General features: G+C 33.7%; 1 protein-coding gene across 4 annotated transcripts in view; it reads left to right on the top strand.

Annotated features, from left to right (window-relative positions):
* Positions 1-25,090, top strand: part of LOC143252036 (uncharacterized) — a 107,682-nt gene that overhangs the window by 11,615 nt on the left and 70,977 nt on the right. The window contains exons 1-3 of one of the 4 annotated variants that reach the window (XM_076503587.1): positions 2,151-2,285; positions 2,483-2,666; positions 23,489-23,806. In XM_076503587.1, coding sequence (XP_076359702.1) covers positions 23,511-23,806 — 296 coding nt within the window. In that variant the 5' untranslated portion in view covers positions 2,151-2,285; positions 2,483-2,666; positions 23,489-23,510. Of the gene's footprint in view, positions 1-2,150; positions 2,667-23,488; positions 23,807-25,090 lie in introns of those variants that run through there. The other 3 variants (XM_076503596.1, XM_076503618.1, XM_076503607.1) reach the window with 3 other exon arrangements.

The raw sequence follows: 25,090 nt of genomic DNA, 5'->3' as shown, positions 1-25,090 counted from the left end.
CTTTTTTCTCTCGTCATGTTTAAAACACTAATCTACATTTTGTTTTTAATAACTTACAAAGATAAGAAATAACATTATCCAACTATTTTGTGTTCTTTATTTAGCAAGTTGTGTCTGTTGTGACACGCTTTGCTAGAGAGATTTTATGAAAACATGTTTGATTTCACAAATATACTACGTTTATTACTCACAACTCTACATTAGCAAGTGACAAACAAGGGGCTTTCCTCCAAGTGATCCTTCCTTTGTTATGTTAATAGTGGAATGAGATGCATTTCATATACCTTGGTGCTGTCGTGAGGATAAGTTCGTCGCTGAATGTTCACTTCCTCATTCATATGTATATTGTTCTATAACTCTGTACCTCTTCGAAAGTCCGAGCTGTTCGTGCTGATAACGTATCCATGGCTGATGTCATACAATTTTCGCGTGATATGAGAAAAGTTTTCGATGCCAGTACCTCCCGCGAGACGCTTACAGGGACGCTTATTTTGCCAGATTTAATAAACTACATTGAAATTTGACGTCTGACGAGAGCAGATTTCTAAAAGGCTTATCCATATTCAACATTTTCATCACGACCCCTTACAGAGATGAAGTCTTAAAGATAAATAGTATTCTTACCAGCCGGCTTAAGAGCCAATAATCTATTTGAATGTTCTTATCTGGTTTCTTATACTTAAGTTTACTATACCTTGAACGCGCGAATTTTCTTTAAAGCGTTTTTTTTTCTCTGACCAATCATTTTCTAATGTTCTGGTAATGATTATTAATATTATTTTTCGAACACTATTCCATTATATGTGTTATCTTGAGATAATACTGATAATAGTACAACATCAGTTGATCTACATAAAATTGTGAAACACTAGTTCGTTAGGAAAACAAACCATCTTTACAGTATTCGTGTACTGTTATGTCGAGTTATGAAACTGATTATAACCGTACCATAAATGTTTGAGCTGCTCTACTTGCTAAACTTTATATTTACAGTTTGCTGAAAATTATTCCGTTTCGCTCCTCTACATAGTGCTTTCTCTATCCATACCAGCCGTTTTTACACGTATAATATTCCTTTTCATTTTTTATCTGTCTACAGGTAAGTGGTTTACGTTTTTCCTTCATATGATGTGATTTCTGTTTTTATAAATAATATCTACTGTGTTTGTGTTTGTTTCTGCCCAAAGCTACACAAAAAGTCTATTTGTGGTGGATCCGCCGTGGGGCTCTGACTCTGAATGTTAGCGTCATAAGGCCGCTAGGCTACTGCTGAATCAGGGTGGGGTGTCAATTAGTTTTTCTTTGAAATAACTTTATACACACACACACACACACATATATATATATATATACACACACACACACAACTAGTATTTATTTTTTCTAGTACTATAGCGTCGAATATTAGCTCATTTTTACAGAAAATTTCAAGGCACTCGACTCGTAATCTGAGGGTCGAGGGTTCGAATCCCCGTTACACCAAACATACTGGCCTTTTCAGCCGTGGGGGCGTTATAATGAGACGATCAATCCAACTATTCGTTGGTAAAAGAGTAGCCCAAGAGTTGGCGGTGGGTGGTGATGAGTAGCTGCCTTCCTTCTAATTTTACACTACTAAATTAGGGACGGCTAGCACAGATAGGCTTTGTGTAGCCTTACACGAAATTCAAACCAAACCAAACTATTTGGTATGTTATTATTTCTCAGAAATACTATATTAATGTGTTATTCTTGTATTTATTTTTGGGTTGTATGAAATTTTAATGGCCATTTGTGTTGATAATTATATAGCCGCACTTTACAAATCAGTACTATAATGTCAAATGTCGTTGCTCTAGCTTACGTTTCGTTTCTTTTCCTGTTTTTAGACCTACCGTTAAGTTTTACTATTGTAGAGGTTTTCCAGATATTACTCAAAAAACGATCGAGAAACGATTGTACTAATGTAAAGTTAACAAACGAACTTCAGTTTTAAACTTTACTGATTAACATGGCTGTATCGGTTACCAACTTAAGTTGATGAGTTATTTTAACATTAGATGCTTTATATTCATTTTTGATTTTGTTTGTTTTATTTCTACAGAACGTTCTTTCTGCGTTTTGCCGAAGTTCAATTTTAAGACTGGATTTTCAAGTTATAGGTGCCTGTATGAACGCTTCCCAAAGGTTTGTTTGCTCTACCTATAGTGTTAAAATAGACTCACCCATGCTTTCGCGGAATATTGACCTTAGCGTCCGCTTGGCCTTCTCCTTCATTGAGTGGTGTGGCACGAGACTCGTGTTGTGTGAGTTACTGCTAAATGTGTGTACTTGTGTTGTTTTGTATGATAATCTCTTCGGTTTTTCATTCGTAAAGAGCTATGTAAAATAACATACATGTGACTGGATAGATAGTTAAATTATAGGTCTCGTTTGTCTTTATTACATTGTTTGTTGTACACTCAGGTTTAAGATGGTTTTCTTCTCGCTTGCACACCAACAGATGTGAAATGTTGGGAGACCTGGTTTCTACCTGCAGTGGTGTTTCTTCAAGAAACCAAACGAGGCCGCCTTTAAGTTTGCTGAACGATGGTTACTGCTGAAAATAAACAAGCTTAATCGGGCACAAAATAGAAATTTGTAGATAATGATTACCACCAGGAGATGAAAAACGAAACCCACGAAAGGTATTTCTCATAAAAATCGTGTGTTTTTCCGAGTTGGAATATTTTTATGTACTCCAAGCTGCGATTAAATGTCACAACAAAAGTATCTTAGATTTTGTAAAAATAAATAAAAAAGATAATAATAAGAGATTGAAGTTCTTCGCCCAGGTACTTCTAAAGTTTTTGTTACATGCTTGTCCTAATTGCAGAAGGGTGGGGGTAAACGTGACTGATTACATACGTAATTTGAGCGTTGTTCTGAACACGGTGTTGATTATGAGCCATTATTATAATTACCCTGGAAATAGTCCTATCAAATTAGAATAACAATAAATCCTTGAACGCTCTGCCTTTAAATACTTCTTACCCATTAACGAACTGTTATGAATTTCATCTTTCTTTCTCTAAGCTAGTTAACTTTAGATAATTTTGTATACTAAAATTGTGATTGGAACAAACACTTAAGTTGCTTAGTTACTGACATAACAATAACTCTAATAAGTTGCTAGTATTACGATTACAGAGACATCTGAAAATTTACTCTAACTAGTTTGTCTTTGGTTTCTTATTGCTCCTTGTTACAAGCAAAGTCTGAAGCTTTGCTTCAATAAATAAACTTAAAATTATTTTCCTATCAACAGAAGTTATAAGATCACTTTATTTGGAAGTCTTTTAAAATGGCTTCCGGATGAACTACAAGTATATGATAGAATATCCTCAAGAGTAATTAGCTTCGTTGTACATCCGTCGTTTCTACATCAATTTCTACTACTTTTCTATCTTATTGTTCCTGGCGCCAACCATGAACTTAGCTCAAGCGAAGAAACCACAATGAGCGTGATTCGTAAGAAAGAGGAAATAAATATTATATTTTGAACATTTAGTTTTCATACTGTAGTATAAAATATATATCAATTCTATAAATAAACGAACCTGAAGCTTTGTAGTGTTAGTTAAGGTTTATGTTTTAGGGGAAACACTTCTGAAAAAGCCGTAAAGCGAAATGTTGATTGTCCAATTTAATAATTAAAAAAACAAGCAAAAACGAAATAAGGCCATTTAATTTTATAACTTAAGAAGAAATTGTATTTCAGGGACAGAATCTGGATTCAACATTAAAAAGGTATTCTAAACTACGAAATATTGCTTTTCTTTAAAACCAAACAATAATGGTGCTGAGAAGAATGAAAAATGTTAAATTAAACTACTGATTATAATGCCATAATCTTATTTTCAAATGTTTTTAAAGAATGTTTGATAACATTACAATCATTTTTTTTTGAAGGGGAGTGGGGGAGTCGATTATTTTTCTATACTTTATTCTTCTCTGTAGAAACACTTGCTTTGTAATTAAAACGAAAAAAAATGCGCTGTTTAAAGCATTACAATCTACCATTGTCCGCTGAATATAATTAAGTGAAAACCAATTCAATTATTTCTTATCGCTGTCTCTTCCTTTTTTTTTTTATACTGCAAAGAAGAAGTGATGTTCTTTGAAGGTAATAGTCTTGAAACAACATTCCCTTCGTGATACACTTGAAAGAGAAAATTTGAAAAACCGCTAGTTAAGTTTATTTTTCAAGAAGCGCAAGATGAAAAAGAACATAACAGACCAATAGGTGCTAATGTATTCATTCTCTGAAAACTATTTTGATTCAACTGATACATTACTGCGAGCTTTTTTTTTCTTATATATAATTATGTAGACATGTAAAACAATAGACTGCACGATTTAGTCTAGAAGAAGTAAAAATAGAGTTCTGTACAGCAGTCTGTTTAGTTTGATAACATCATCATTACTATATTGTTCCTGAAAAGAAATATTCTTTACTTCGGGTTTTATTTCGCTCTAACGATGTAACATTGAGTGCCGAAAAAGAACATTTGTTTTCAGTTCAATTATATTAAACATCCCAGATAAAAGACTCGAATCAAGACCCAAAATTTGATATTTCCAACAGTTAAAGTAATATCAAATGAGATTTGTTGTTTCGGCTCCATTTTCTACAAGTTAACAAGACAATATTCAAATCCTAGTTAATTCAGTTTGTTAATGGTACACTGTGTGTCTCGAATCTTGAATCTGTGTACGTTTTCTCGTAGCAAAGCCACATCGGGCTATCTGCTTAGCCCACCGAGGGGAATCGAACCCCTGATTTTAGCGTTGTAAATCCGTAGACTTGCCGCTGTACTAGCGGGGGTAATCTTGAATATGTATATCACCGTGTGGTGCATCTTAAACATATCATGGTGACTCCAAATCTGTGAAGTTTGAAGAATTTAGGTTCTAACTCTGGTTATTTTTTGCACATCATGCGAGTTAAAAAACTTAGTGTCTCCTATAGCTAGTAAAGCAGTTTACAGGTTAAATTACATTGCTGTCTCGTTCTTTTTGGATAAAAACAAAAATGGCCTGCTGCCTCTGGGCCTAATCTCTGATCAGTCTTGTAGTTTCTAATTTTTACAACTTTTCCATAACAGAGATAGAACAGACATCTATAATTCTTGGTGAGTACTCTATCTTATGGGCAAACTGCTTGATATTTTTAACAATTTGAACTACCACGAGACAAACATGTTAAACCCTATTATTAAAACGCAGTTTAGCGAACACAGTCAGAAAAAATAACCAAATTGGTCTTGCAGACGAAACGAGAAGAAAAAGTGTGTCAGTATTCTTGTACGCTGTGTATTATACGTATAAAAGTTCATCGAAGAGTAGTATTATAAATATATCAAGTGCAAAACGTTGTTGAGAAAGTTACAGGTGACAATCAAACAAGTAATAATAAATAGACCATACTGTTCACGGTTTTGGCATATGAATTACGAAGACTAGAGAGTGTACAGTTAACACATAATTCAACTGTCAGTAAACCTAATACATCAGGAGTGACAAGAAAGATGTCATATGGCGCAACTTTTATTTTATCCAAAACGTAGACTGATAAAGTAATTCCATACCTAATGTTATAAAAATGATTCTTTTCTTATGGACATCTAAAAAGTCAAAAATCAAATCAAATCATTACGATACTTTATTACAGCGTGTCCGTGATTTTTATGGTAATCGAGATCGCCTTGTAATTCACAAGAATCTGTTCTTAGAACGACGGTTTTGTTTGTCATAAAACTGGTGTAGGAAACATTGCATAAAGAATCAATATGGCGAAGAAGATGGGTGTTGGCAGTTAAGTGATTGCCAGTGTACACAAAATGTGATACTTATGTGCAATTGAGAATGCCAAGGAAATACAAAGGTACTGAGCATTTTCTATATGTAACAAATGTTTAAGTGCATACCTGAAAACAGCCACAGGCTCTGACATAATATTATACATTTTAAGAAAATACTGTATGGGGTTAATAACTCATTTTATTGAATCTTACAAAGGAATTTCAAACGAAATACATTGAATGAGATGTGATACAGACTAATGAGATAGAAGAAAGAACAAAACGTGTCTATATATAATACTGGAGGAGGAAAAGTGGGCGTAATATGGAAAACTGCGCATGGAAGTTGTATGGGGAGGGCGTATTGACAGTAAAATCAATCAGTCATTTGAAAGACTATTTCTAGAAATTTCCAAGCAAAATTATCTGTGGAAGATTTAAGACGAAAGAGAAGACAAAAATTTTAATAACAGTGGATTTACAAAAATAAGTAAATTGTCTTTTTATTTTTATTTTGGACAATAAATATTACCAATAAACGAAACGGTTGAAATGAATTAGAATAAAACATTTTACCTGAAACGTTTCTATTCTAAATAAAAAGAACGCAAACGTTTTGTTTTGCTCACTAATTAATTTTATATTGATTAACTAACTTTATTAATTATTATTTATTTTATTATTTTTTTTTCAAGAAATTAAAACCTCTGAATTGTTATGCAAGTTACATTATAAAAAATAAAAATATTCTTGGCATAATTTAAGATTTTTTCTTTACGGAGAATAATGAAATACCAGATAGTTAACGAAATAGAAATTACTGACCTGTAATTAATAAAGTTTTGTGCAACAGTTTTAATTCTTTACTTACATAAGTTTTTAGAATACAAAACAAATGAAGTGTTTATTCGAATTATTTTAAATAAATCAATGTTTACAAGAAAGACTTATAATCTGTGAAGTTCTGTTAAGGTTAATTACATAGTGTGTATTTTACTATTAAAAATCGAAAAAAAACTTTGTTTACAAGATCAAATCTGAATATTACTCAGAAGGCAGAAACAGGCCATGGAAAGATAAAATGGAATTTTGAATAAAATTTGTAGTTTCATAGTGTTTAACGTTGCCTGGAATATTGGTTTCGTATTAAACCAGTCAACGATATGCAGCTCTGAGATTAACTTATTTTATTAGGTACATAATATAATTGAGTGAAAGACGCAAAACGTTAACATGAATTAAAACACAACAGCTACCGATCATCATTTCACTTCTAGGTTTGGTATATTGTTGTTTTAACATTAACTTCTGTTTGAGAACAACATTTTTGTTTAAGTAGGATACAGAAATTACTTATTAAGATGTTAGAATCACTTTAATAAAGAAAATGCTCCCAAAATTCCAATTCTCGACCAAGAATTTACCTTTTATGTTTCAGCTTTGGCATCCGTAAAGGCGTTTTGCTGTAACAGTGAATCCCACTATTCGTTGGTAAAAGAGTAGCCCAAGAGTTGGGGCAAACAGCCCTCGTGTATTTCAGATATCTCAATACAACAATGCGTTTGTGGTTCCCTTAGCTATTACCAGTGTACCAAACTAACGAAACCATGTCCACATTAAGATTCTACTCTATCTCTTTTCATAGTTAATACGGGACGCAATCCTATTTAATTCATCAAACGTAATCAAACAACAAGCAGCGGAATAAATCGCTTCCTTTAAGAGTTTACTGTTGTTTTTCATCGCAATGTTTGAATATCAAGACATAATGAGAGCTAACGCTTTGCATTTTGGCATCGATGGGCAGGATATCATCAGTGACATAATGCAGATGGAGCTACATGTGCAAAACGGGTTTTCTGGCCAACAGTTGTGAAAATTCATTAAATTCTGAGATGTGGATTTCATGGTACCAATGTCTGTTTCACAATGTGTTGCAAGAATCGAGAAGTGACTCAATTTGAGCGTACCAGGCCAATTTTCTGCATTAGCACGTCCAATGATGGCTATCCATCTCTTCAACGTATTGACTACAAAGTAGTAGTATATAAATAGTCAGCCTCAATCACTGTGATGGTCTTGCTGGTAATATTGCTATCAATACTATTTCCTCTGTGAAAGTCATTAAGGTCATTTTCTTGTGACATCTTAACTTCACGTAGCTGCTGAAATTTGAAAAGTCTTGCAATTCGTCATAAGATTCATATTATAATTTATTTGGTGCTATCATTATCTCTGCCACACGTCTATTAGAAAAATAATTCTTTGTCCAATTTCACCTTAGTTATTGTTTCATATTATTATAAAAGGGTTAAGGTTCAAGAGATAAGATGGTTCAAATTTGGGATTTAGGCGTGTTAAAAAGAATAGTGTTTTATATAACAGTGCTTTTATTTTATTTTATTTTATTTTATTTCGAACACGAAGCGATAAGTCTTCGGATTTACAACGCTAAAATCAGGGTTTCGTTCCCCCTTGGTGGACACAGCACATAGCCTGATGTGGCTTTGCTATAAGAAAAACACACACTCGCACACATTTCGAATATGAAATGGATCGTACTATTAACTGGTACAAGTTACGATTTTTACGCAACTGAAAGTATTTCTTTCTAAAGACACAACTATACAGCTAAGGGAAAACTTTTCAAAACAGAAGATAAATGTAGTGATGACTTATATCAATCCTTCAAGAACAATACAAACTAGATAGCAGGGCTGGTATGTCTATTATCTCTACATAATAGCACAGGCAATAATTAATATATGGCAATCACAATTAAGTTTTATTTGCCCTATTTTTGTATGTTAATATTGTACTACAGTGTTATTAAACAGGAACGATGCAGATGTCATTCTCACTGTCTTGTATACATTGTTTCTGAAGGATTGATATCCTTGTATTTACTTCCTTTTTGAAAAGTTTTTCTTTACTTGTAACGTTTATAATTTATGTATTATTGTCTAGTAACTAATAACTTCTGTTTTATCCTGCACTTAAGTCTCTAAAGGAACATCAAATTTCTCTACAAAAGAGAACTTCAAGGGGTAATGACAATATCGTTTATACAAAAAGTATGATTTTTTAAACCACTATTCGTTACTAATAATACTTATAAAATCTGTTTAAAACTACGTAACTTCAGTGAAATTGGTTGACATCACTGTTTTGGTTATTGAATTATCATTTCATAAAAACAATAATTAGAATAAAGAACAAGAAATTCAAACTCTTCGCTACGATATTTACAAACATTTGGTCATTACATAGATATTATTATAAAAAACACACTGAAGTTCTGATGACCTTTTGAGGAGATATTTAAAATATCAGTTCGATGAACATTTTAAGCCATACCTACATAGGAAGTGCTACCGCCAGACTGGTACGTGACTTTTCTTTTCTCACAGTCCATTCCAGTATCGTCTTGAGCCTCAAGCACTTTCACACACACGCACACACACATTTGAAGATTGGAGATTTTAAAGTTTAATGGAGATTCTTTTAATTATTGATTGCTCTGCACACGCACACCATAAAAGTTAAGTCATTTCCTTATACTATCCATGAAGCAAAACTTGATAAATATTGTGATAACACAATATAAAGTTTTTCTTATTTTTTAAATGTTTTAAAATAAATATAATAAAATAATTTCAAAAATAAAATACACATGTAGGTTCTCCTTGATTAATTCCTTCTCCTATACATTTTCGTATCCTGCTTACCAGTTGGTTCTTCTCAACTTTGCCATGAAGATAGGCTCTGTGCAATAAACATAAAACACCCAACACAGGTGGTTAGCATGAATCGAATTACTTTTTAGTGAAGAAAAAACAAAAGGTGGGGGGGGGGTGGAAGAGCAGCTTAATGCGTACGTTCTATAGTAAATATTCTTTAACGGAGGAAACTGAGTGTTGCGCTCGAGGCCAGTGGTTTGTAATACCCATTTAATACGATTTGACAATAATAAATCTATTTATGAATTAAATCAGTGGTTATAAATAGACGGAAGGTTTATTTAAACTTGTAAAATATATAGAAACCTACAAGTTGAACTAACTGGTTGACGTTTTTTGCAACTAAACGAACTAACCTACTTCGTCGAATGTAACCAGATGCACAAGTGAAACCAGGATCTGTCTGCTGTGTTTCTTAGATTATAAAAATCGCATTTCTCTATTCAAAGCTTCAAGTGTGGTTTATCGGTTTACCTTATTTTCTTGTAAGCAAGATAACATCAATAATACTACGAAGAAAGATAAAAATGTAAAAACGCTGAATAAATTCAGTGTATCTCTGTGAGTGTAACGCAGTTATCCTTTAAAGTGATGTTAAATTATTAACCAGGGCCAATGATGAACAAAGTTTTTATATAGAAAGTAACTTAATCACTCATAAGCTGAGAATGAAGTTAACCAGGTTATTCGTGTAAACCCACTTGAAGTAAAAATGTATCTCAAGACGACTGGTATGGGTATTAAAATTTTAATTAGAATAAAGTAGAGAACAACATTTCTTAAGAAGGTCGAAACGTTGTTCTCTATTTTAATAAAAGTTTCTAAACCCATAACCAGGTTATTTCAGTTTATAAACTGCAGTTGTTGTTTTTTATATAATCCTAAAGTGAGAATCAGATTATAATAGTAGGTGGATACACAATACAGAGAAAAGTATTCTAAAATAGTATATATTAACTGTCATGAAACAACAACTAATTTATATCTGGATACTAACAAGCTGGACTGGAGAGGATACTTCAAAGTGTCGAAGTTCGTATCCATATAGATTTGCAGTAGTTCCGTAATGATGGATTTAAAATTTAAAAGCGAATGTTACATATATTTCATTTTAACACTTTCTGTTCACAACAAAATAATACAATTGTTACAAAACAAGTATTTCTGTAAAATCGTTTCGTTTTTGTTGTGTTTTTTTTTTTTTTTGTAACTCGTAGCTCGTAAGTTTCCGCTTGTACAGCTATTGCTACACAAGATTGATTGTTAAAAGTTAGGAATTCGTTAAGGTACTATCATTGTTTGTGTATACAAGCAGTAATTGGTACCGCTACGTATAATCGTGATACTTGGACGTCATCGTTCATATGAGCTTCCAGCATTTCGTCACGTATAATGTGAGCTTTTAAGAGTAAGATCGAAAATATTTTTACCTGCCGTTGAATCATTTTATGAAATGAACCAAACAATTACAAAACAGTTCAATGGTTCAACCGCAACACATATCTTCGTCAACAAATATTACCTGGAGGTAGAATGAAGAGACCTGAAAACTGACTACGTCATTTCTACTCTTCAGCCTTACAGAACTATTATAATCCAACACAATGCAGCAGCAATATGTTGTAGTAATTCTTGGTTTAATGCTATTTGTGTACAGCAACAATATGGATTCTAAAGCTGTTTTAAGCAGTGAATTACTTTGTTCTTTCGTTTGTCTGCATCGTGATGTAATCAATAGAAGACTTGTACCCCTGTCAGCGGGGATCTCGTGACGTAAATCTTTGTGGCAGACAGGATGTGGTTCCCTGGTGATCCAGAACGATAACATTGAGAAGGAAGCCTATAAGGATTAGAACGTCTAATTTTTCCGTAAGAAATTGATTCTCAGAAATCGACGAATTTGTAAAAATCAGAATTCTACAGTTTTATGCGGATAGCGGTATATCAGAAGTGTTTATGACTCTATTAAATAAAAAAAACAACAACAACAACTTATTACTTATGAAAGTAAGTGTTCTGGATTCTACGCAAAAATAGTCAAAACTGAAATACGGCCAAGTAGTGTGGTTTATTTTTTTTACCTTGTGTGTGTGCGTGCATGTTTGTCAGCAAGATTTCTCAAAAATGGTTGAATGGATTTAGGCGAAAATTGATATACATTTGGACCACAATCTAACTTTAAAAGAGATTAGTTTTGGAAGGTCAAAAGTCCGAGCAAGTTCACGAAGAAAAATCTCTCTTTTAACATTGATATCGATTCTTCACATTATTTTAACTCATTAACAGTTCACAAATGATCGAATTTTGATTAAATTTGGTGAACCCATGTTGAATATTATTCCTCATTATTCTGTTAGAAATGGTTTATGTTCGTTAAGAACGACGGACAGACTTTCGTATGTTTTTTTTTGAGGGCCGAATATTATTAAAACAGCGTGGCGCAGGTATGCCCTCTAGTGAGTGACCTTCTAGCTTCTTACTTTATTAAGCGCACCTGTATTTCAGCCTTTCGCTCAAAGCTAAGAAATATCTAACTTCCCTTGATTTGAACCGATAGAACAAACTCACGAGAGGAAAAAGCGTGTGGTCAACAACACTCACTACCACTTCTTGGACTGCTCTTGTCTGACGAAAAGGTGTGATTTGACCATCACTTTTAGTCTTCTCGCAGCTCCAAAGTGTGGAGCTCGTGCTTGCAACATCATATCATGAACCATGATTCTAAGGATTCACAGTCCGAGCATGCTAACCACTAGGCTACGCCGGGCCTTCAAAGGAGATAAAAAAGTCTCTACGTGATACAATAACCCACAGCCTTTAAACCTATGTTCGGAGGATTTACATTTGTAATACTGGGAAAACACCTAATTTGTTGCGTTCGTGCCTCTTGTTTTCTTAAATTATTGATTTTGCATTAGATAAATTGTTTAGAGACGCGTCAGTGGTAAAGTAGGATTCAGTATAAATTACATATATTACATCTATCACGAGATATTCTCTCTCATACATGCTGCATATACCATACATCCGGGTTCCAAACTGAACACGTACGCTTTTATCTAAATATTATAACATGCATTATCAAGACAAAAATGTTTTTTTTCCCCTTACGCACGTAATTATAAGAATGTTTTACGTTGTTAAAGAACATTATCCTTTCTCTCAAAACGTTCAATGAGGCACTCTTTCAAAACTTTGTGAACTAACGTTATGGAATTTGTTACGAACAATCGGTAAGATGATTGAAACACTACCTGTAGAGACTAAACAAATATCCAAGTAGACACTTCCGTTGCACAGTGTTATGTCCGTCTTCACCATTATTCCTTTCAATTTTTCTACTTTTTTACATATTTAGTTGTTAGCAATGTCGTTTATTTTTTGTAAATATGTATTTAAATATGAGCTATAATGCATTACAATACATGAATAAATACAGAATAAACCTATCTTACTTGGGCCTAATACATACACAGAATACGATAACGTAAGAGGCCCGGCATGGCCTAGCGCGTAAGGCGTGCGACTGGTAATCCGAGGGTCGCGGGTTCGCGCCCGCGTCGCGCTAAACATGCTTGCCCTCCCAGCCGTGGGGGTGTATAATGTGACGGTCAATCCCACTATTCGTTAGTAAAAGAGTAGTCCAAGAATTGGCGGTGGGTGGTGATGACTAGCTGCCTTCCCTCTAGTCTTACACTGCTAAATTAGGGACGGCTAGCACAGATAACCCTCGAGTAGCTTTGCGCGAAATTCCCAAACAAACAAACGATAACGTACGTAAGCCCAATTCATGATGCTCCGTTTTATCGTTTAGCGCAACGTACGTTTTGTATTTATATCTAATTTCCTTAAAATTCAGGTTCGTTTTACCTGTGACAGGTATATCATGCTTTAAAAGCTAATTAGATTTTAACGTCCAATTAGGTATAGCATAAAATGTGGTACTTTCAAGATACAACTTGTGGCGTACCACCTATAGGAGATATTTCTTTGTCATAGTATCTTTTTCCTTTATTACAAACAGATACAGTAAATGCAACTAACAAAAAATTATCGTCTGTTTGTTTTTAAATCTATATTGGCTTTAAAATGTAATAACCTCTATAGAATGCACTGCGTGACTCGGTTGGATCCCTCTCTCCATAATAAGCTGAAATACATACAATATTTCATGCGTGTCTAGTGCGCAAAAACTCTCGTTTGATGAACACATTTTAAATACACATTTAACTTAACTGATGCTTTACCCTTGTACATTTTAACGCTATTAAAGCCAATGGATCAGCATTAACCTTGAGCGTTTATAACGCTAAAGTTTGGAGTTTTATTCCTGCAGTGGGCCCGGCATGGACAGGTGGGTTAAAGCGTTCAACTCGTAATCTGAGAGTCGCTGGTTCGAATCCCGGTCGCATTAAACATGCTCGTCCTTTCAGCCGTGGGAGCGTTATAATGTTACGGTCAATCCCACTATTCGTTGGTAAAAGAGTAGTCCAAGAGTTGGCGGTGAGCGGTGATGACTATCTGCCTTCCCTCTAGTCTTACACTGCTAAATTAGGGACGGCTAGCGCAGATAGCCCTCGAGTAGCTTTGCGCGAAATTTAAAAACAAGCAAACGAACAAACATGTTCCTGCAGTGGACACAGATAGTTCGTTCGCTTAAAAAAAAAAAAAGCTTATTTTTAAAAAGTATAGTAATGGTGATAAATGTGCCACATGCCACAGAAGTATAACATAAGAAAACGTGTACCTAACGCGTGTGAATGTATATGTAATTATATTATTCTTTCTTTTTTTTAGTTTTGTAACATTTATTCATATTCTGATAATTTATATTTATTCTGTAGTTATTAGGTTTGTTATTTCTTCTAATAACTAAAATGCCCTTCATTCTTATACTGAGTTAATATCATGACTGCATTAGGCTTGAGCTGTTAAACTGAACGCAATATCTGTCATGATAAATCGTGTTCAGGCCAAATCTATGCAGTTGCAGCTTATACCTTATTAGTGATCTAAAATAATGGGACGAGCAGTGGAATGTGCCACATCAACTGATGTCGCTTTTTAGAAAACAAATATTTGAAGAGCAAAATTTGTTTATAATAAGACCAAATCAATCAAACGCATTCGTGAGTGTGTTCCTTTCGTACGGAACTGTCTTGATAAAGTATAGAAAATTAATAAACTGCATGTTTTTATAAGTGGACGCTAGTGTAAAATGGATAATGGAACACTGCTGTCAAAAGGCTTTATATACGTGCTTATAAAAAAAACTAAAGATGTTCAAAGGTTTAAAACGATAGGTAATTTGTCATTTGTTCACAATTCAATAGAATTCTAACTTTATTGTTATTTCATAACAGTAATAATTGCTCTGCTGTTTAAAATATCAACAGAAAAATTGCTTAATAGTATATTTAGATATATTTAATAGAAGTAACTGGCGTGAGGAGCATGAGAACACCTTTACAGGATGAGACAGAATTAACATGTTACTCTTTATCGAGTTTTTCTTGAAAACTGGGATATTAAATCATTCCCCAGTGTGAGTAACAATTAGAAAGTAATGAGGAAACAAGTGTGGTAGATAAAGTTTGGAAGTAAACGTATTAAAGCATTTTTATGCTTGTGACTCAGCACAATCATTAAAAGAAAACTATCACTTTTTTTCTTAATAAAAAAACAACAAACAAGAACAAACCCTACTGGAGAAAATGTGTCACTTGCTTATTGTAATATAAACTTGAATCAGTTAAGGAAATTTATGGAAACCAAATATTTATAAAGGAAAAATCCGCTTATCACCAGTAAAACAAATAAGTTATTGTACAGTGGAACCCCTCTAATCAGGTCAGTTTGTCTCAGTCCCGAAGGTGGCTGCTTTAGAGGGGTTCCACTGTATTCTGAAAAAAATACTCTTGCTCTACTATATATAGATAAGACAATACAATAAGGTGGTAAGCATGATAGTTAGTTCCATAAACTCGCTTTACGATTTTAATTAGACTTTTAATCTGAACAAACTACGCTATATATATCAAGACAATGTAGTGATATCACCTAGACCATTAATGATTTATAAGTGATACTGGGATCTGGTTTATACACGCATTGTAAAACTCTTATACTCAACAAGTTGATAAAAGACACTTTTGACGTATGTTCTGTTTCTTGATAAGTTTAGTACATAAAACTACTAGGAGCGTATTATACAAAAATAACAAAAACAGTATTAAAACATTAGAATATGTTGATTAATGTGTATAATAGCTTATTGCAGCTGTTTCTTTCTTTATAAAAGCATGGCTTTGCTTCAAAGGAAAGTTATGTAGTGGACTAGACATGTAGACCACGTGCTTTTGCCGTGACACTTGGAGCCTGCTGTTATTCTCTCAAAAAAAACCAACTTGAAGTTAAACCTGGTTCACTCGCGGTCGTTGCTTGTTCATGTTTTGCTCAACCGAGGCGATCTCATCCCATTATTATACCTTTTTTTTACATTTTTTACAAAGGTTAAGTATTAGTTGTTGTTGTGAATGTTGAACACTGTTCCTCCTTGCAGAGACGCATATTAAAGGTAACGACTATAATTGGATACTAAATGTAAGAGATGAATATACGTAGAAACTATTGATGAATAAGTCATAGTTGAACAATAGTTATTCTACCAAGCACTTAAGCTAACTTTTATCTTTTTGAGGGTACGAATCCCCGTCCCACCAAACATGCTCGCCCTTTCAGCCATGGAGGCGTTATAATGTGACGGTTAATCTCACTATTCGTTGGTAAAAGAGTAACCCAAGAGTTGGCAGTGGGTGGTGTTGACTAGCTGCCTTCCCTCTAGTCTTACACTGCTAAATTAGGGACGGCTAGCGCAGATAGCCCTCATGTAGCTTTACATGAATTTCAAAAACATACAGTGACTTAAATTGATGCCTTAAAGATATCATGTATCTGAATTCCCAGATAATCTTATGCCTCAAAGCACAGTTTAAATCCAAAGTGACTTATATTTATGTATCTTAAACCATTTGAGACCCCAGTGACTTAGTTTCAAATAAATGAATCCAGAAAAACGTAAACGTGTGACTAAAAAAAATTAAGTTCCAAATACTTAGAATTTTGCTTCTAAATGATTGGAATTATAGTAGTTCCACTGACTCAGCCCGGCATAGCTCGGTGATTAAGGCGCTCGAGTCATAATCCCAAGGGCGCGGGTTCGAATCCCCATCACACCACACATGCTCGCCCTTTTAGCCGTGGGAACGTTATATAGTGACAGTTAATACTACTATTCGTTGGTAAAAAGGTAGCCTAAGAATTGGCAGTGGGTGGTGATGACTAGCTGCCTTCCCTCTAGTCTTACACTGCTAAATAGGGACAGCTAACGCAGATAGCTCTTGTGTAGCTTTACATGAAATTCAAAAACAAACAGTCATCTTTTCAAATATTCGAGTACTATTCTTGTAACGAAACCTGCGTGACGTCTTGTGAAAACTGAATATCATCTTTACTTTTTATAGTGTAAATTCAGGTGACTACTGTTTATTCAGTGGAAGCTCTTAACGAATCTGTTTACATACAGTCACTAAGTTAAATGGTCCAGTTCACATCTGCTGCTTCGTCACTGTTATAGTAGTTAATTCATTAGTGTATGTAAGACGTCCCGCCGAGCAGAACATTATTACTATATCAAGGTTGGTAAATTCTGTATATCACGATACAAGTTAGATGTGGTGCAATGAACATCGATTAAAATGTGTTAAAAACAACTTCCAAAAGTTAAGTTTGATAATCAGAGATGACATCATATATATGCGACTGATATTTCCGACCGAGTTTGACGACATACCTTTGCACCAGCTATTTTAAACTGTGAAGTTGTAATATCGTATGGAATCTATCGATTAAAATTGATTGTAATTTTTTGTACCTTTCATTTCTCTTTAGTTTTGTTTGCTAGTTTGAACACCAATTCTAAATCTTTAGTTTTGTTTGCTAATTTGAGCACCAATTCTAAATCTTTAGTTTTGTTTGCTAATTTGAGCACCAATTCTAAATCTTTCTGGAAATATTTCGATTGATATTTGTTCCATGTTTTATTGATTGTATTTCCAATTCACGTATCTATATTTCTTTAGAATGTTTTTCATTCCGTTGTTTGTGTGTGATTTCCGTCGGACAATGCTAAGCCCAGTTGTTTTCATTGTCTGTAGAGTATCTTCTTTATGTACAATTCAAACGTGTCTAACCCTTCAATATTTCACGAATTTTTCATAGTTCTCTTGTCCACTGGGGTTGAAGAAAGTACAACGACTTTTGTTCACGTGTTCGCTTTGCCCTAAATAACTAAATACCTTAGTTTATACTAATTTATTTATGATATACGTTTTGGGTTTACATCTAGACTTAAATATAATGAGGTTGTAAATGGTTGAGTGTTTGGATTGCTTATCGTTAATTATAAAGTCATTTTTGAGTTTTGAGCAAGCTATATTGTATTTATTATACGGTTACTAACCCTGGTATTTGATACTAAGAAAATGACGTATTTTGTCACCTTAGATGCCCATATACACTTAATCATTTTATACAAATTCACAGTTCTTCACTGATTTTATACTGATGCTTTATTCATTTGATAAAATAGTTACCTTCGTAAAATTTTATAGACTTGCAGATCACTTAGTGTGTTATTTTAACAAGTGAAAATGGAAAAACTTTACTAACTTTACCTTTTGTTTCCTGTTGTGTGTACATTTGATTAACATATAGTTGCTATAAAAGTTTCTAGTTTAAGACCAGATGTATCAAATGAAGTTAGTCTAAAAAATAATTATGTGAATTGGAACTTCAGCTGCAACCTAACCTATAAAACAGAATAGAAACGGTACCAATAAAAGGCTTAACTGCCTCTGTTCAATGTAAAGTAGAATACTTATTCACTCGGTCGTATATTTTTTATTGTTTGAAATGTGTTTAAATGCATGATAATGGCAACAATTGTCTCTCTTCTCTTCCTCTCTAAATCGAAAAAAATGTTGTAGTTCTACTGGTGTGAAAGATTATACTGCTTTGTTTTTAATTTCTCGCAAAGCTACTCGAGGGCTATCTGCACTAGCCGTCCCTAATTTAGTAGTGTAAGACTAGAGGGAAGGCAGCTAGTCATCACCACCCACTGCCAAGTCTTGGGCTACTCTTTTACCAATAAATAGTGGGATTGACCGTCACATTATAACGCTCCCACGGCTGAAAGAGCGAGCATGTTTGGTGCGACCGGGATTCGAACCAGCGACTCTCAGATTACGAGTCGAACGCCTTAACTCACCTGGCCGTGCCGGACCAAAGGTTATACTGCATGAAAGTACAAAAACAAAAGTAGTATGTTACCCCCTCCTCCATTTCGTTTGGCTTCGAATGTAAAGCTAAATTAGAGTTACATTATAATTATTTCTATTGTCATTAAAATACAAGTGACCAGACCACCCAGGCTTAAATAACATTAACTTAAAAGTACTTTTAAGACAGTGACGAAACATAAAAGAAAAAGGTATACTGTAATTACATTGTATTCAATAGTGATTGACCCAGACCCTGAATAGAAACAGGAAAGACCCTTAACTGTAGCTATTTTCTAATCTACAACGACATGATTTGGGTGTGGCAACCCCTTCTGTGAACTGGAGAGATATCAATCATTTAGGAGCTGCATAGGTTGTAGCGAGCGGTTTGTACTCAGCAGTTTTCAGGAAGCTATTTTTAGGAACGGCTCCTGCAGAAACTAAAGTGTACACTCATAGAATTGTAAGAATCAATTATTTTTGTAGAAAAACTGAGAAACGCAACAAAGTAGTCACGTGTGGATCTTTTAAAACACGGGTCTTTAAGGTTTGCCAGAAATATTTCTCGTTTATAAGTGTCAAAAGCTTGCATATATATTTGTCATATCTGTAAACAACGATACCAATAAAAGAACCCTTTCGTTTGCCGTATTGTTAAGCAGTGTTACAACAATAGCAGACTAGTTAAATCTGTTGAAAACTAAAGTTGTCAAAACTCTTAAACTGTTATGTACCGATTCCATAATTTTTTTTAAAGACGGGTCTTTAAGGTTTGTCAGAAATATTCTCATTTATTAAGTGTCATAAGCTTGGATATATATTCGTCATATCTATACACAACGATACGAATAAAGGAACCCTTTCGTTTGCCGTATTGTTAAGCAGTACTACAACAATAGCAGACTAGTAAAATCTGTTGAAAACTAAAACTAACAAACTCTCTATGAAACTATTATATACTGATTCCTTATCATTGTAGCTTGTGATAATACAACACTTTCTACTTGAGAACACACATAAAATATTTTAAATCTAAATTCAAACTATTTTGTTAAATGTAAATAATGAAATACTAAAGCGAAGGCAAACTTCTTTACCAGCCTACTACCAACACGTATTTTGTTAGTTTATACTTGTATTTTCACAGAAACTAACACTTCTATTTCACCCGTGTATCAGTAACTTTGTACAACAGTGTTCATAGTTTGTATTCAGTTAATTTCATCTTTTCTCTTGTCTATTTTCTAAATTAAGGTATTTGCTTCAATTGGAAGAATGTTTTTTGTGTCTAACTCATACACTGTTAATATATTTTGAGAAACTAAATCCAGTGACTTACAATACCGCACGTGATGAACCGATTAACACATCTGAGACTTAACTCGATAATTTTGATGAGAAGTTATTTAGGTATTATTACCTACATTATCAATAATTTCTAATCAAAACCGAACTATCTACGAAGGTTGGAATGAAAATTAGCTTAGGAGCTGACTTACCAAACCTGTATATAGGTCGGAGTATGTTATAAAACAATACATTTATAATAATTAGACTGTAATAAATCACCAGTTGGGTGTGTACCCTAGCTGTTAGAGATACTCAGCCGTAACCTCGTTAATATCTCGCAAAGTTTCGATCACATTAGAAGAATTAGGTTTGCTCTATATCCATTTATTAAGCTAACAATGCAACACAATTCTCATAATAATAAAAATATATTTAAGAAAAAATAATATTACATATGTTAAATGTTTTACTAATACTGTTATTGAACGTATTATGAAAGAATAATATAACAAAAATTGCCAGAAATAAACAGACATTAAGATAGTGTGAATGTCAGTTTTATCGCACAAAAGCCAATAAATAACCTCGCATTTAAGTATTATAATTAACCTCAAGTGAAATCATAGAAATTTATTTCTTTAGACCTTTACTTATATTAGATTACGTCACCCATAGCTTCCCGTCATTCGGCTGTGTTAACTTCTTTTATTGTCAGGTTCAGAGCGTGGGCTAGTGGTTGCATGCCTGGACTGTGTGTCCGACTGCTCATTGTTCGTGATCCGTTACCGCACTTTGGGGCTGTGAGTGTGAAGCCCTGTAGGCTGTCAAACAAGAGATGATGATGGTTGCTGTGGATTAACAGTATTTCCTTTTACTTTTTTGGTTGAATATGACGGACGCCTATGCACTGATAATATACCGGTAGAGTTTTGCACAAAATTCTTAAACAGACACAAAATCAGTTTTGCTGACATTCTGCAAGAAAACGTAGGTACTTTAAAGTTTCACTTTAAAACAAACTAGTCATTCAAGTTCAACTTTGTTCTTACTTTAAAACCCATGTGGAAGTGGTTATTTTCCTTAAGAGATTTACATATTTTATGTTAGTAAATTGAGTTTTACCTGTTTTCTTTTTTAAGTGGTTGAACTGCTTTTTTTTATGTTAAAATTAAGTACATATGTATAGTCTGTCTTACCAATCTAATTTGCGTTCTGCCAGTTATTTGAACATTTATATTATTGCTTTTGTCGTTAAGTTTATCTTTGCCCAGCATGCAATGGATTTATATATATATATAAATATATATTCCACTTCTATTTTGTGCTGTTTTTCCCTCTGAAGCTAATTAAAAAAATAAAAAGAGAGAATTTCAAACAGAACGTGATGTTGCAGCGTTGATTGTTAACCAACCCTTCTGAGTTTTATGATACGCTAATGCTCATAACATTTTTAATTAGTAATAATAAAAAGAATCTCGTAACGTGAATCATTTCCACGTTGTTCTGAACGTGAAATTTATGGACAGTCCCAATAAATGCTAATTCAAATTTGTGTGCATTTTCTCGCAAAATTTACGGGAATGAGTTCGTTCTGTTAAGTGCTTTTCAGATGATTGGCAGATAAAGGTAAGAACATTTTATTTGAAATTTGTTCTACTATTTGAATTGGCTTGAGAAGGAAAAACGTTTTGAAGCTTTGTACTGTCAGTTTACGTTTTAGTGAGCGCTTCTGAAAAATCTGTAAAGTGAAACGTTGAGCGTTTAATTGAATAAAAACAATACGCACTACAGAAATTAGATGAAGCTAACAGTTATATGATCAGCTAAAGAGTTTTGATTAGAACATTTCAAACTGAAAACATATAATAACGCAATCAAAATATTTTTGGTGTTGTCTAACCTTTTCTATTGTGAACATTGGATTTTCATCATAAAATAAAAAGTACTGAACAGTTAACTATTAATTTCTCACTAAAGATAAGTTCTAATGTACATTAATATTTATTTTTCAAAACGTACTATGTCTATGATTAAAACTGACCATCTTTACAAGTTTGTTTTCTTAAGAACCTCTTCCGTGTGTCAATTTTCATTACTAACAACACAAACACGTCTTTTCTAACACTCTAGAATCTCATTCATAGTTTTGTTATTTGCACTGAAGATAGAATGCTATTCACAAAACGTTCAGGCTGCAACTATGAATGAGGTCCCTAGTAAGACAGCAGTAAGTTTATGGATGTACAAAGCTTAGCTACGGGGCTCGATTCCCTGCGGCGGATACAGCAGAAAGCATAACGTGGCTTTGCTATGAAAACAAAGGAATAAACCATTAATGGAATTAAGATATTCTTACGTTCCTCCTTTGTCGTTGTCCCTGAAGATATGTTTGTGTTGTTATTAACAACGTTCTAAAGCGTTTGGAAAATGTGTGAATACTTGTATTAGTTTACGTTGTTTCAAAGTGTTGAAATATGTTTTATACGTATTAACATTCAACATTTCAAGGTGCTTAGAAAATGTTTGAATATATGTTGTGATTTAAGTGATCCTGAGTAGCTATCAAATAACTTTATATGTACTGTAAGGCAAACCAGCTGTTACTTTGCAAGATTTATCAAGTGTCTAAAATATTAGTAGAAAAGGATAAAGCATGTTTGCTCAGCACATACTTGTTACGTTTTACCCTTGAAAAAGTGTGAAATAAGATGTGCTACAAGTGGATCAGTGGCGATAATTTCTTAGTTTTTGGCGAAAATAAGCAGGCTAAAATAATCATCAGTGTGGTAGAATGACGACGTAGCTTTATTAACAGTAAAATTATATATGAACTGATACATATACTCAGTGATAGGCATCCTATGTTAAAATTATACAAAAAAGTTGATTTTTCGAAGTGCTAGACTTGTATATTTATACATTATAAATTGAATTCGTGGTTTCAAGTTTTAATTTTTAGGCTACACCAAGCTACGTATCTCTATATAACCTGGCGAGAGTACGCTGTTTTTTGACAGCTACATAAGAATCAGTATTAGGAGTGCCTTCACTCCTCAGGCAGGGCACTCAATACTTGATAACTATTTTGTCATGGACATAAGAACCAACTCAATGTTGTACACGTTTCAGAAAGTACAGGAAGTTATAGTTTGTGATTTTATTGTTTATTGTGCACTGATTTAAAAAAAAATCTGAATAATAAATTTACGAAAATTACTAATTGAATACGTACATTTTCTTCCATACTTAATAAGCTAACGTAATTTGAATATGATATACCCTTTTAATTTTACAGATTTCATTTTTCCTGATAAATTATGGACCCGGAGAATAACATGTACGTGGGTCTTAATCCCTACTGGAATGAAGAAGATGAGCAATACGACAGCTGTGACTGTCCAGGACCTCCTCCCCCTGAATTCATGATACCCCCGCCTCCTGCTCCCCCTTACGTACAGATGTGTCAGGGCCAACACTCTGACCTACAGTATTGTGACGTTCAACCGCTAGGGGCTGAGTACACACATCCAACTTTTCCATCTCTTCCTGTAATTGCTGTCTGCTGTTCTGTGGTGCTTGTCGCCATCTTGGTTGTTTCATTTTTGCTGTGGAAGTAAGTATAGTTAATTTTCGGAAAGAAAACTTGCTGGGTTTTCAGATTTTAGTACTTAAAGATATAGAACTAATGCACTAATGTTTGTTTTTTAGAAGTAAACAATAACAAATGGATGAAATGTTTTTCTTAGAATAGACATATTTAGTCGTACTTTTTCTCAATTTAGTTTTAGTATAAAATACTTAATGAGTTTTAGTTAATCTTTCCACAATTTTTAAGATATTTGAGCAAGTGGATACATTTCTTCATAGAATTGCTGTTATTTTATTAGTTCACAAAAATGTTTAAAGCTGTTCTGTTGCCCAGTTAATTGAGATCTGGTGAAGCATGAGCTTTCCTTTGAAGATTGCTATTATTAGCTCGCGAAACACAAACAAGTTACTATACTAACTTTTTAAATTTTCCATTAACCAAAAATTGAATAGTAAATATACTTTTTTAATATTTCATTTTTTTAGATACATGTTTTTTTAGGTGTTACAATTTCACATGTTTTAATAGCAGTGGAAACGCATCTGATAATTCTATACATCAAAATGTATTTTCATTTTTAAAAATTTAATTTGACTCTTGTATTGCGCGTGCACGACTAACAAGTTTAACAACGTCAGACGAGTGTTTCAAAATGATTCAAAGTACTTCAAGTCGTCTTTATTGTTCAGAGTTCAATTATTTGTATTCTAAATAAGTATAGGTTTCTGACCGGGAAACAAAGCAATTAGCATCATGAGTTATATACTACAAACTGAAACCTGTCAAAGCCAGAATTCACACTTCACCAATACATATACGCGTGTGGTTCCTTTTAGAAGAAGTGTTACTCGTGTGTGTAACATGGTGTTAATTGTAACAATTCGACCTAAGCAGGATATATAAAAACAACGGCCTCACTTACTAATGTGTATAGTTTTTAGTTCAAGGCCTTGCTCCTTTCCTGGAACGTATTAGTAACCCAACACAGAAGTAAAACATATTACGTTAAATTTCCATCAACACCTCCGTCATACCTCGTCGGTAGAGTTCTGTTCTGTAAAAAGATTCTGTTTTCTGTCAGTAGTGCATTTTTTGTGTTAATCTAGCCCCTAATCAGCCCACACTGTAACGTTCAGTATTAGCTTAAAGCGATGCCCTTTCAGTCACCTAGTGAGGATTCAGAACGTGTGGGTCAGTGGATGACGTAAATATAGTCTTTGTTGATACATATTTTAATGGCATGTGATAGCAGTTCTTCTGTATTTAGCTGAAGTTCTCGCAAACCACAAGGATCGCAATGTCCATGGT

Source organism: Tachypleus tridentatus, chromosome 1 (genome assembly GCF_004210375.1).
Source record: "Tachypleus tridentatus isolate NWPU-2018 chromosome 1, ASM421037v1, whole genome shotgun sequence".
NCBI lineage: Eukaryota > Metazoa > Arthropoda > Merostomata > Xiphosura > Limulidae > Tachypleus > Tachypleus tridentatus.
Note: the sequence above shows the minus strand (reverse complement) of the source record. Positions and strands in the feature narration are given on the sequence as shown.